Here is a 13,117-nt window from a genome sequence, read left to right as displayed (position 1 = left end):
TGTTGGCAACTATAAGTTATATGTTTAACAAGTGATGGTGTTAAATTATAATAACGTACCTAATCATTGTGAACAATGTACTAGGTATTGCATTTTCCATCATTTGTTGAAGTTTTGCAGTGTTATTTTATTTTGCGCATTGAACTTACCTAACAAAACATTTAATTTAATTCATCAAAAATCGCTCGCTGAAGATAATACCTACCCACCTAAAGTTAAAGACTTGTGAAATTTTTTGATTGTTTTTTTTTAACTATATTCAACAGTTTAACCATATTTAACAGAAACATATTCACAAAAATAACTTAATAGGTATCATTGCTGGATTTTACCTAATTTCACTTGCTTTTGTTCGTTCATAGTCCACTTAATTTAAGATTTCACCGTTGATTCTTTGATATTTGGGCTGTAGTTCTAAATATGTATTTTTTTAAATTTATGCATTTTTTGTACCCATTTAATGTTGAATCTTTGATTAATTTTCTATTATTTTTTATTAATTTACTATTTTTTTTTCAGACATATTACTTAGTAAGTTTTTCATAATTGAAAAAAAAATGGATGGTGAAGTTAAGAAGAGGCGCTTCATGTGTGATGTGTGCCATGAAACATTTCATTCCCATGGTTTCCTTCAGTTTCACATCAAATCTCATTCAAACCCCCCAACTGTGGAACCAAATAGACCGTCATCAGCTGAAAAAATTGTGTCACCTGATGTTATTTCTCACAGAAATATGTCACCCAATCAGAATTCTGATTCAAATCAAAATCTTTACAGAAGTATTTCTCCAGATCAGAAACCTGACAGAAGTAGATCTTCAGATCAGAGTACTAATAGAATTAGATTTTCAGTTCAGAGTACTGACAGAATCATATCACCAGAACAGATTTCTGAAAGAAGTATATATCCAGATCAGAGTTCTGACAGAAGTATATCTCCAGATCAGAGTTCTGACAGAAGTATATCTCCAGATCAGAATCCTGACAGAAGTTTATCTCCAGATCAAAATACTGACAGAAGTATATCTCCAGATCAGAATTCTGACAGAAGTAAACCATCAGATCAGAGTTCTGAAAGAAGTATATCTCCAGATCAGAGTCCGGACAGAAGTATTTCCCCAGATCAGAGTCCGGACAGAAGTATTTCCCCAGATCAGAGTCTGGACAGAAGTATTTCTCCAGATCAGAGTTCTGACATATGTATTTCTCCAGATCAGAATTCTGAAAGAAGAATATTATCAGATGAAAGTTCTGACAGAAGTATGTCTCCAAATTTAATCTCATCAGAAAGAAAAAAAAGAAGTATTCCCCCTGGAGATAAACCTTATTCTTGTGAGCATTGTAAAAAGTCATTTGCACGGAGAGATCATTTAACTAGACATTTGCGAGTTCATACAGGTGAGAAACCTTATTCGTGTGAGCATTGTAAAAAATCATTTGGAGATAAAAGTGCTTTTACTCGACATGTACTAGTTCATACGGGAGAAAAACCATTTTCGTGTGACCATTGTGAAAAATCATTTGCATTCAAAGCTAATTTAACTAGACATATACGAGTACATACTGGCGAAAAACCTTTTTCGTGTGAGCATTGTGAAAAATCATTTAGAGATAAAAGTGCTTTTACTAGACATATACTAGTTCATATTAGAGAAAAACCTTTTTCTTGTGACCATTGTGAAAAATCATTTGGCGATAAAAGTAATTTAACTAGACATATACGAGTACATACTGGCGAAAAACCTTTTTCGTGTGAGCATTGTGAAAAATCATTTAGAGATAAAAGTGATTTTAATAGACATAAACGAGTACATACTGGCGAAAAACCTTATTCTTGTGAGCATTGTAAAAAATCATTTAGCGGTAAACGTAATTTAACTAAACATTTACGAGTTCACACTGTAAAACCATATTCATGTGAGAAGTGTGAGAAATCATTTTCACATCCAGTTGATTTTAACAAACATATAAGAGCTCATACTAGAGAAAAACCTTATTCTTGTGACCATTGTGAAAAATCATTTGCATTGAAAGGTGATCTAACTAAACATATACGAGTTCATACAGGTGAGAAACCTTATTCGTGTAAGCATTGTGAAAAATCATTTGCACGGACAGATTCATTAAATAGACATATACAAGTACATACAGGCGAGAAACCTTATTCGTGTGAGCATTGTGATAAAGTATTTACAAGGCAAAATTATTTATCAAGTCATATGCGAGTGCATTATGATGGAAAATCTAATAAATCTAAGGGAATACAACATAATTTGAGTAATTCACCACAATTTTATGAGAAAGCTGAACTTGCAAGGTAAATATAAATAAAATTTATTTTTTAAAGTAATGATCTTTTGTCTGTTTTTTTCAATTTGTCTGTGTTTGTATATTGATTTGCTCAGAAAATAGAATTGAATTATAATAGGACAATTAAAATCTTTGAAGCCGATTGTAAAAGTGATATTCATGAATGTTTATTTTAAAGTCATGTCTTAAGGATTATTTGAAGGTAGAATATTAAAAGTTATTCATTGGATAGCATAATAGACAGCTTTCCGCGGATATTAAAATGAAGAATTAAAAAGAAAACCCAGTTTTGTTAGCCCCGAAGGTCCGAGGTATTTTTTCATATTGAAATTAATTTTGATTATTTATAGGAAGTTGAAAAAGCTTGCAGAAGAGATGGAGCAGCTTGAAAATAAAACTATCATAGACAAACTCAATATTGAGATTTCAAGTCTCCAGGAGAAAGTTAATAAATCAGAGGAGACCATCTGCTCAGCAATACAAATACTCGAATCTAAAATTAAGAATTCTGATATTGATGGTTTGAGACAGGAATTAAATGTCTTGAAAGAAGACCTTAATGCAAAGGTTAGATTTTTTGGCAAAGCTACTGCATTAAAAGCGTATTCTGCCTGTGTGTCCAGCCTTTCTGACTATTGTTAATTGTCCATTTTATCACATCAAACTATCCTTTTTAGTAGCGAAGCTACTCTATAATTCACTTTGTCCGTCAGTCAGTCCGTAACGCTATGGGGGAAATGAGATTTACTCAGCTCTTATAAATGATGAAACGCTGAAACTTTTTGACAACATTCCCATCATTAAGGAGCACAATTAACTTTAAAACATCAATAACGGTCAGACCACTTTTAAGCAGGTTTTAGGCTATTTTTGTATTTTTCTAATTTTTCTCCATATCTTTGGTGTTTATGATCTGATTTTCAAAAGTTTTTCAGATATAGATATCAAAATTAAATTTCTCGTCGATTAAAGGAAACAACTATGACAGTCCATCTGCCTTTTGCAGGTTTTAGGCTATTTTTATATTTTTAAGATTTTTCTCCATATCTTTGGTGTTTATGGTCCGATTTTCAAGATTTTTTCAGTTATAGATATCAAAATTAAATTTCCGGTAGTTTTAAGTAAACAATCGTGGCGGTCAAACTGCCTTTTAGCAGGTTTTTAACTATTTTTATATGTTTTACATATTTCCCAATATCTTTGTTGTTTTTGGTCCAATTTTCAAACTTTCAACCAGTATCACAAATAATATTTCTCATTGTTATGATCATCTTTTATGTAATTTACTTTGACTGTCGTCATCAAACAAATAAATCAAGGTTTTGTGTTTATTTTCTCCAATGGATGTTGTCATCCTTGTTATTGTCTTCAACACAGACTCATTAATGCTAGCAGTCAGTCTGTAACGCTATGAGGTAAATAGGATTTTCTCGGCTTTTATTAAAGATAGACAGCAAAAAATTTCAGTGAAGATTCCTACGACATAAACACATCTGCCTACATTGTTTTGTCAATCTGTCTGTCGGCCATGCTTTAAAAGACATAAACCTTTTTTTTAAAGGTTTCGTGATTTTCTTAGAGTTTTTGCAATTTTTCTCTCTTTTGACAACTGAACATGTTCTCTATAATTCACGTTGTCCGTTTGTCCATTCCATGGTTTTTTTGGTGCTTCGCTAATTAAAGATGTTGTCATCCTTGTTCTATTATTATGAAATAAATGAAATATCTTAAAAGCAAATTTTACAAGCAAGAAAAAAAATATTTTTCTACACTTTGCGCCATGGTTTAATGTCTTTATGATTTTTAAAAATCCGGTAAATTTTACATTTTATACAAGTGTGGCTCTGTATCAGATTCATTTCCGCTGGACCGAAAAGCCAAATAAAATACTTGACCCTTCTGTGGTTAATAAATAAATGATATTACTAATATCTTACGTTTTTAGGAGGAAAAGCTGTCGAATTTGAGATTTAAATATGCGAAAATCTTTGGCAAACAAAATGGAACTGATGTTATATCAGAAAAACTAAATGTAGATAAATCCAGGTATTGCAAGTAACTCAACTTAAAGTTTTGCCACAAAATTTAAATTGTTGAATAATTGGGAACAAGGAATTAACAATGGCGGAACCGTCATTTCCTGGCGAAATTTTTTTTTTTTATTTTTCGCCAATTTAGACAATTAAAATAATTTGAAACAAACGCAGTTTCTTCCAAATTAATGACCAAATTTTCACTTTAAATAGTTCAATAATATCACTTCTCATCTTAAAAAAAGTGTCAAGTAGGTATAAATACAAGGTTGCAAACAAAATAATAAGTTTGTTTCAAATACTTAAAAATTATCGAACTATCGAGAAAGCTTTTTTTACTGAAAGTTTTAACTTTTTGCGCCAATTCAAACAATGCTTTTTTAATGTTCTCTCGTCAGCCGTATGGTTTTTGGGACTTCAAAACAGTGGTTTCCTAAAAGTTTGTTTGTCACACTTTTCCAATTGCATCAGTTTTCATGAAAACTACCTACCTAATTTGAATTATTTTAGGAATTCTACACAAGGTATTTTTGATAAACGAGAAAACGCCGAAATTGATGAGACAAAAGACGAGACACAACTAAGAAATGATATTTCAAAATTAGAAAAAAGATTACAGAAAAAGAAGAAAATTCTTACTAAATTACTTGTTGATACAAGTTTAGACTGTCAACAAAAATTAGTTAAAAAGCACGTAAGAAAAGAAATTAAATCTGTAAGAAAACGGATAATAGAAAAGGTAAAAATATATTTTTATGACAGGGAGAAGACAATGGCTTTTAAAATCTTCCTCCTTATTTTATACCTAGCGAATAAATTTTGGCAAAGAATATTTTTTTTGCCTATTCCTGTATTTTGTCAGTTATTTGTTTAATAACTGGGTTAAATAATCTCGGATTTTATAAAAGTTAGACTGCTAAAATGGCTGGGTTATTAATGAATTTGATTTGTTTAACTATCTTTTGGTTAGTGCTTAAGGTTATTGCTATTTTAATTTAAATGTAAAAGTTATGTTTAAATTAAGATTTATCAATAATTTAAATTTTTATTTTAGGATGTACTTCTTGAAAATCTTTCCTTTATTGAGACCTTCATTAAAGACTTCATCTCAAGTAATGAAGACAAGCAAAAAGAAGATGGATTTGATATAAAATCATATGATTCTATTTCTTTTGATGCTTCTGAAGAGTATCCCCCAGTGAATGAATATTTACAAGTAGATATGGAGGTACAAGATCATTGCATTTTTGGAAATCTTGACATCTTAAAAAGTTTTCAAAATAGTACTACTGATAATTTCAACTTTATTGAAAACCAAGATGATTGCTATCAAAATATTAATCATCCAGAACAATCTGTAATTCAAAATACAAACTTTGAGAATGAGTTTGGGAATAATAATAGCATCTACCCGAATATCAACGCAGAGGTTGATTCTGAAATGCAAAATGTAATCTCCCAAATTGTCAACACTGAAGTTACTTATGAAATTCAAGATGGATCATATCCAAATATTGCCCAACAAGTCAATTCTGAAGAACAAATGGGCCTCCAAAATATCAACTCAAACGATGATCCAAAAATTCAAAAGGGTGGAAGTTCCAAAATTTTCAACACTGAGGTTGATTATGAAATTCAAGATGGCTGCTCTTCAAATATAAGCCAAGAAGTCAATTCTGAAATTCAAGATGGCTTTTCCCCTGACGTTATTCAACTAGATGATTCAGAATTTCAAAATGGTCCATCTTCAAGCATTGTTCAATTAGGTTTTTCTGAAATAAAAGATGGCTCCGCTTCAAATATAAGCAAACAAGTCACCTCTGAAATTCAAGATGACTTTTCCCGCGATGCTATTCAACTAGATAATTTAGAAATTCAAAATGGCGTATCTCCAGACATTGTTCATTCAAATTTCTCTAAAGCTACAGATGGCTCCTTTTCAAATATAAGCCATCAAGACTATTCTGAAAATCTAAACAGCGTTGATTCAAATACAAATCGTCTGGATAAGACTGAAATTCAAGATGGAACTCCTGAAAACAAAAATAACGTCTCACAAGATATCAAACAACAGAATCACAAAATTCAAAATAGCTGTTCTACTGACGTACAAATTATCAATTTTTGTAAAAATGTTTTTAAAGTAACTCCAATTAGAAACTCAAATACGAAGTTAAAAAGGTATTTTTAATTTTAGAATTTTGATGACTTTTTTATATCAGGGATAGGAAAAAGGAAGATAAATTAATATTCATGCCATGACCAAATTTTAGAGTAATAAACTCTGTCTTTTTATTTTTTTTTATAAGCTGGATGATTGATTTTTTATCCGATCCTCTTCCTCTAATATAATGGAAGGGGGAAGGCTAGTTAGAAAACCTGTTAAACTAAGACATAAATATCCTAGAAAGCTAAAATTTCGTATAGCTTTAGTATATGAACGCATATAACAGCCATAAATCTATTCATTTCTTTAAAGTAATGCTGTGCTTATAAAATAATGTATGCTTATTATTAGACCTTTACTGAAGAAGCACAAACTCTACTGTCCTGAAAGATCTCAGCGCAATGAAAGTGTTCTCAGTCAAGTTGGTGCCTTTCAGGTAATATTTTAATTTAGAATTAAAACAGGGATGACAACTAACTTCCATTAAAGCGCAAAGCATAACAAATAGAAAGTAGGCTTTTTATATTACTATCGGCTAGGACATCTGTTTTCGAAGGGTTAGAAAGGAAATAATTTAACTTTTGAATTTAAAAATTAAATAGCCTAAACTTATCCTTGGATCAGAACCTATATGAAGCTTTCCTAAAATGGCAAACTCAATCGGTTTAGTAATTATAGAAATCTTAAGCAAAAGACAAAAAAAAAACTTTACTACCATATAAAAAATTCGATGTTAATATAATATGTTGCATAACTTTGATATAAATCACACTAATATTAAGATTTGAAATAACTTATAAAGTCTGAGCCAAACCTATGCCTCCAATTATAAACAATGATTATTTATTTATACCTAACCATTGTAAACTTGGAATAAGCCAATAATTTATGGAATGTCTTCGAAAAATTTTTGTGGGTCTGTAAATATGTTACATTCTCCAGGTACCGTCACCTGTGTTGAGCCCTGGAGGAGCCCAGAATAGAAAAGTATCGAGCTCCACCAGAAAGAAGCTGCTGGATGTGACCCCTTCTCCAAAGTTGGCATCAAGCCTCTGGTACTTCTTTAAACATTTGCTTTTCAAAATAGAAAAAATCTTTTTTACTCTTTCAACATACAACCTGAAATTAAAGTGACCAGAACGTCTAATTTTGATATGGTGACTTGTAATTCACTGTTAGAGTGATTAAAGTGTAGAGTAGATGCGTTCCAAACAAAAATTTTAAAATAATAACGAACCTAATCTTGCATTTAGTCAAAATTTTAAAAAGTATAGGTATTACACTTATCTGTTCCTCACAAAAATAAATGACATGCTCACTAAACTATAAAAATTGGAAAGAATTTTAATGAATATAATAGATTTGAAATCTGCATAAAATTTTATGGAATTTTTATAAAATTCGTTTTTTGTATAATTCTTTATCTATAAGCGCAAATACAAATTAAGTTAAATAATTTTGACATCTGTGATTGGTGGATTGAAAACTATCTGCGCCCTGATTGGAGAAGCTTAAGTGACGTACATCATTCAACCAATTAGAGCGCAGGTAGTTTCCAATCCACCTATCCTATTAGTCAAAATTTATTAACTTAAATTGGATTTGCGCTTTTAAATAATGAATTTTATAAAAAAAAGAATTTTATAAAAAATCCTTAAAATTTTATGCAGATTTCAAATCTATTATATTCATTAAAATTCTTTCCAACTTTTATAGCTTAATGCTCACCCTAATGCTAAATATAATGAAAAAGTATCAATTTACATAATCTTTGATACATTATTTAGGAAACTTGACCACAGTTACGAGGATCAGATTGGAAATAAAAACAGGTTGAAGAGACTGAAACAGAAAAAGAAGCACAAATTTAATTTTAAACGAATTTAGTTTAGATTTACGTATTAAATAATAAAGAGCTCAGTGGCTGTATTGTGCCGCTATCAGCAAAATCATGAAAAGGAAAAAAATGCCGCAACCCAGTCGCAGTTTATTTTTTTCATTCTTAATCGTGGCCGTAATAAAAAGTGGCTTTTCAATAAACTTTAAACTAAACGCCATTTCTCCAACTATTTTTTGCTTCTAAGCTTAAGCAGCAAAAGTTTATCCTTGATTTTTTGAACCTGCAACTAAACATATTTTAAAATTATATCTCATTTTTTTATTATTATATATATATTTATCATCTTATAGATTTTTTTTATTTAAATATATTTTTTTCTCCTCATATCCTTCTAAAATCATTGTTAATCTTGTAGAATAGATGTCGTCTTAACTCGATTCTTGATTTTTGAAAAACAAAAGAAAAAGCTTTTCGTGAAAAGAAAGAATAGGTAATTGCAAATAAACAAGGACGATTTTAATCAATAGTGGCATTGTATAGAGTTTCTATAAGCCAGGGGAAACTTTTAAAAATGTTTTATGTGGATTGAATGAAGAAGTCACCATGTAATATAAAGTATGCTTGTTATCATGATTGTTTTATTGGGCATTTTTTTCGATAACGAGCCGCTCAATTGCCCAAAAGGGTTTTGGGCGCCCAAAGGTGGTTTCGGGCACCTTTTTTTGGGCAAATGTCGTAAAAAGCACATAATAAGAATATAAAATAGCCTAAAATCATACCGAGACTTTCATTAGAAATAAAATAGCCTAAAATCATCTCAGGACCTATAAAAGCTCCACTGGAAAGGAGAACCATATCGGTTCAGCGGTTAGCGGAATCCTTTTATAGATACAAAAAGCTTACTGATTTATATAATAGTTAATTAGCGGCCACGCGAGGAGGGGGAAATCGAATTTGATAACCCAATTTCTTATTTTAGACTTTAAAAGAAAGTGAAATTTTTTTTTTTTTGGGGGGGGGGGACGGGGTGCACCAGGTATAAGGTATAACCAACAAGCAAAATAAACCTAAAATAATATTTGGGGGGCAAATAGAGAGGTCGTCAATTTTACGATGTGTTGCCCCCCAACGACAGCTGAAAAAACACATATAGGTTTCGTGATTTTTTTCTGAATTATTTTCGTTATTGGTATAAGCTAGGGTACCGGTCCCACCCTCAATTTTTATTTTCGTTGAAAAAAAAATTTTTGGGAAGATTTTTCATTTTTTGGGGGGGTTGGGGGTGTCCCCCCCCCCCCCCCCCCCAAGAAAATAGTTATAAACCTTTCCGGGATCTTTGAGAAGCTACCCTGTTAAGGAAAACCCAATCGGTTCAACGGTTAGCCAGATCCTTTGGTACAGACAGACAAACACACGTCCTGTTACTTTATTACTAGCGGCTACGCCCCTAGAGGACTCTAGTGGCACTTTAGATGTTTTTGTTTGTTAAAGTATCTACGTTACTTCTTTATTTTACGATACGAACTCTTTTAAGTTACGTTGAAGTCTCCCATATATTTTTTAAAATTTCGATTTTTTTGTCATTTCTCTTGGAAGGGTGGTTGTACCCTCCCCCAAAATAGTTATAAACCTTCCCAGAACCCACGAGAATCTACCCTGTTAAGGATAACCCGATCGGTTCAGCGGTTAGCGAGATCCTTCGGTACAGACAAACAAACAACCATCCTCTTACTTAAGGATAAGGATGTCACCCAAAAAATAGGCCCCCCCCCCCCCCCTCTTTTTTAAAATCACTAAAATCAGTGAGGCAAACTAATAATTTATAGGGAAAAATTTTGCCTCCCTAAAATTTTAGCGAGGCAAACTGATTTTAGTGGAGCAAAAGTTTTTTTAAGAATTCACCTCTGTTATAAGTTTACTTATGATTCTTTATTGAGTCTTTTAACTAATAAAAGTTTTCTCACTATTTGAAAATGTTAGTACGATTGTCTGATAAGATGAGCTTCGCTATTATGGATATTGTTCTTTTTTTAACTAAAACTAAAATACAAAATTTATGCCTCAAATTTAAAATTTAGATCCAATAATCCAATAATGACATTGAGGGGCATTTAAGCAGACTTAAATAGTTATAAGTTACTAGCGGCTACGCCCCTAGAGGCCTCTAGTGGCACTTTAAATGTTTTTGTTTGTTAAATTTAATTTTTTATGTACGATACCACCTTATTTGACGTTGAAGTCTCCCCTAAGGGGGGGATTTTTTTGTTTTTGGGGGGGTTAGGGGTGTCCCACCCCTCAAGAAAATATCTTAAAACCACCACAGGACCAGTAGGTATATTCCCTGAAGAGTAGAGCCCATTCGGTTCAGTGGTTACCGAGATCTTAAGCTTCAGACGGACAGACAGACGGACAGACAGACATCGTTCTACTCTGTATTATAGATAACATATCTTTTTAAAAGTCTATATAGATTTACTAGCGGCTACGCCTCCTAGAAGCCTCTAGGGGCACTGGAAAAGTCGACCTCATCCCATATTAGATTTGAGTTTCAAAAGAGGTTTAAAAATATTTTTTTTTTTGGGGGGGGGGGTGAAGACACCCTCTCCAAAAATAGTTTAAAACCTTCCCAGGACCTATAAGAAGCTTCATTTTAAATGAGAACGATATCGGTTCAGCGGTTAGCGAGATCCTTCGGGACAGACAAAAAATTGCTTACTACTTTCTATAATAGGATATTTGAGTGTTTATTAAGATCTGTTGAACGGTTAGTGGAATGGATCAATGTGGCAGATTTATAGTAGCTAAGCTACCCTGCACTTCAAGTTACTTTATTATGTTCTTTTTTATAAAAAAGAAAAATTACCTTTAGTTACCACATTTCCAATCTTTAGAAATATTATTTTAGAGCAGATATTGAAATAAAATCTGTTTATTTCTAAACTAAAATTTAACATACTTAATCTTTTCCTGTCAACTTTCTAACTCCTACTTTTTATGCTTATATCAGGGTTTTTATGATGAAGCAGATTTTTATCAATTGTATTAGGTATCGCAGCAACTGAAAGCCGATAGTAAATTGACATTATGGTTAAAAATCTATTCATTTCTATTGGAATCAACCCTGCTTTAAATAAATTGTCTTTGTTAGCCATAAAATCTCGAATTTGTCATTTAACTGCACTTATACCAATAACTAAATTAATTCGGGGGGAAATCACGAAACCTTTACGTGGCTTTCAGCTGTCGTTGGGGGGCAACATATAGTAAAATTGGCGACCTCTCCATTTGCTCTCAAATATTATTTTAGATTTATTTCACTTGTTGGTTATTTAACATACATTTTACATTTAACATTCGCGGTCAATTGTCTTTTAACTGTATATTTATAATCTATCATGTATTGCTTGGCTATTTTAAAGTATTACTATTTCTTATGAACAGTATGTGTGGCTACTCTTACTTAATCCATTTTAAGCCACAAAATTTGCTCCTTTTACTTACAATATTATACTCATATTCAGGGGATTTTAAAATTCATAGAAAAAATAGTGAACTTTTCACTTTTTAACCAAAACCCTAAAGCTTTGTATTGTAGACGTGTAAGATTTAAATCTAAAGTCTCCAAGTTAACAAGTGTCGTAACAGAATTCGCCAAAAATCAGGATAATTAGGACCTGCAGGATCATACATGGAATCGCCTTGGACAGCTTGCGAGTTAATCATATTACCATTATAGCTATACTTGAATAGAAATAGATAGAATGTATATTGGATATAGTAACTTTACTACAAAGAAGACAGAGAGACAATGATAAAAAACTATTCAATGGAATTTTTAATCATATCTTAGCAAACTGTATGCCTAGATTTACGTTAGTGTTAAAGATTCGTAACTTTGCATCTAATAAATATATTCTAAATCATTTATTTATCCTTTATTCAAATACAAGCTTATATTTTTGACACGTTAACTCTAATACCTTTTTCCTGGGTCTGAAAATTTAAAATAACTGGAAATTCTATTAAACTTGATTTAATCCCCTTTTAAAAGTAAAAGAAAATACCACTCGACTCGTGCTTAGTTCCTTAAAGTCTAGGATCGCTCCCCCCCCCCCCCCCCCCGCCCTCTCAAAAAAGATCGTATAGGTAGGATATATAATTACGACGAGGTTGTAGGCTACCCGTGAAATTTAAATTGGGCGGAGAATTATCCGCTTTCTTAAGTTTAAATGACCATTTAAAATTTTCTTTGTAACTATCAGTCTGTAAATTCAAAAATCAATCCCATGTTCTCTTAAATAGAATAGGTGGAGATTTCCTGAATCTTAATTGGTAGATTAAGATTACCCCTCTCCCCATGCCGCAATCTTTAAAAAAAATACCACCTTTTCTTGGTTCCTTACAGTCTCTTGGTTTAGAAACCAATCCCCTACCTTTTTTTCTTTCTCCATTGGATTGGTAATACTTTTAAAAATGGGCGGAGATTTCCTGTATCCAAAGAGGGGGGAATGAGTGTTCATATTGATGAACATTTTATTGATTCCTGAAAGTCTGCCTTTAATCCAAAATCATCCATATAAAGTACAAAGGTAGGCTAAAGATTTGATTTTATTAAGATTAGAATTAGGGCTTAAATTTCAGTTTTAAGTCAAATTAAGATTTAAGATAAGATAAGTTGGAAACAATAAAAAAAGTCAAAAGAATTATTTAATTTTGACTGGCTGAAAACTTGAATGTAAAATAGTTTATATTTTTCTTACTCTCCTT

General features: G+C 31.7%; 1 protein-coding gene across 1 annotated transcript; it reads left to right on the top strand.

The window, feature by feature from the left end:
- The first annotated feature begins 523 nt into the window (after positions 1 to 523).
- On the top strand, positions 524 to 8,736 carry LOC145333452 (uncharacterized). Its single transcript, XM_080178601.1, has 8 exons — positions 524 to 2,317; positions 2,661 to 2,877; positions 4,256 to 4,356; positions 4,854 to 5,082; positions 5,398 to 6,524; positions 6,862 to 6,946; positions 7,453 to 7,565; positions 8,298 to 8,736. Exons 1-8 carry the CDS (start codon positions 558 to 560, stop codon positions 8,395 to 8,397), a joined length of 3,732 nt encoding a protein of 1,243 aa, XP_080034727.1. The 5' UTR covers positions 524 to 557; the 3' UTR covers positions 8,398 to 8,736.
- The last annotated feature ends 4,381 nt before the right edge of the window (positions 8,737 to 13,117 follow it).

This window comes from Acartia tonsa, chromosome 12, assembly GCF_053477335.1.
Source record: "Acartia tonsa isolate MP-2025a chromosome 12, ASM5347733v1, whole genome shotgun sequence".
Classification (NCBI taxonomy): domain Eukaryota; kingdom Metazoa; phylum Arthropoda; class Copepoda; order Calanoida; family Acartiidae; genus Acartia; species Acartia tonsa.
The sequence above is the reverse complement of the archived record's forward strand: the minus strand, read 5'-3'. Positions and strand labels throughout refer to the sequence as shown.

Coding starts and splice junctions, on each gene's coding strand:
- LOC145333452 (XM_080178601.1), top strand. CDS start 558: ATGGATGGTGAAGTTAAGAAGAGGCGCTTCATGTGTGATGTGTGCCAT. Junction 5,083..5,397: donor GAAAACGGATAATAGAAAAG/GTAAAAATATAT, acceptor TTTTTATTTTAG/GATGTACTTCTTGAAAATCT. Junction 7,566..8,297: donor AAGTTGGCATCAAGCCTCTG/GTACTTCTTTAA, acceptor TACATTATTTAG/GAAACTTGACCACAGTTACG.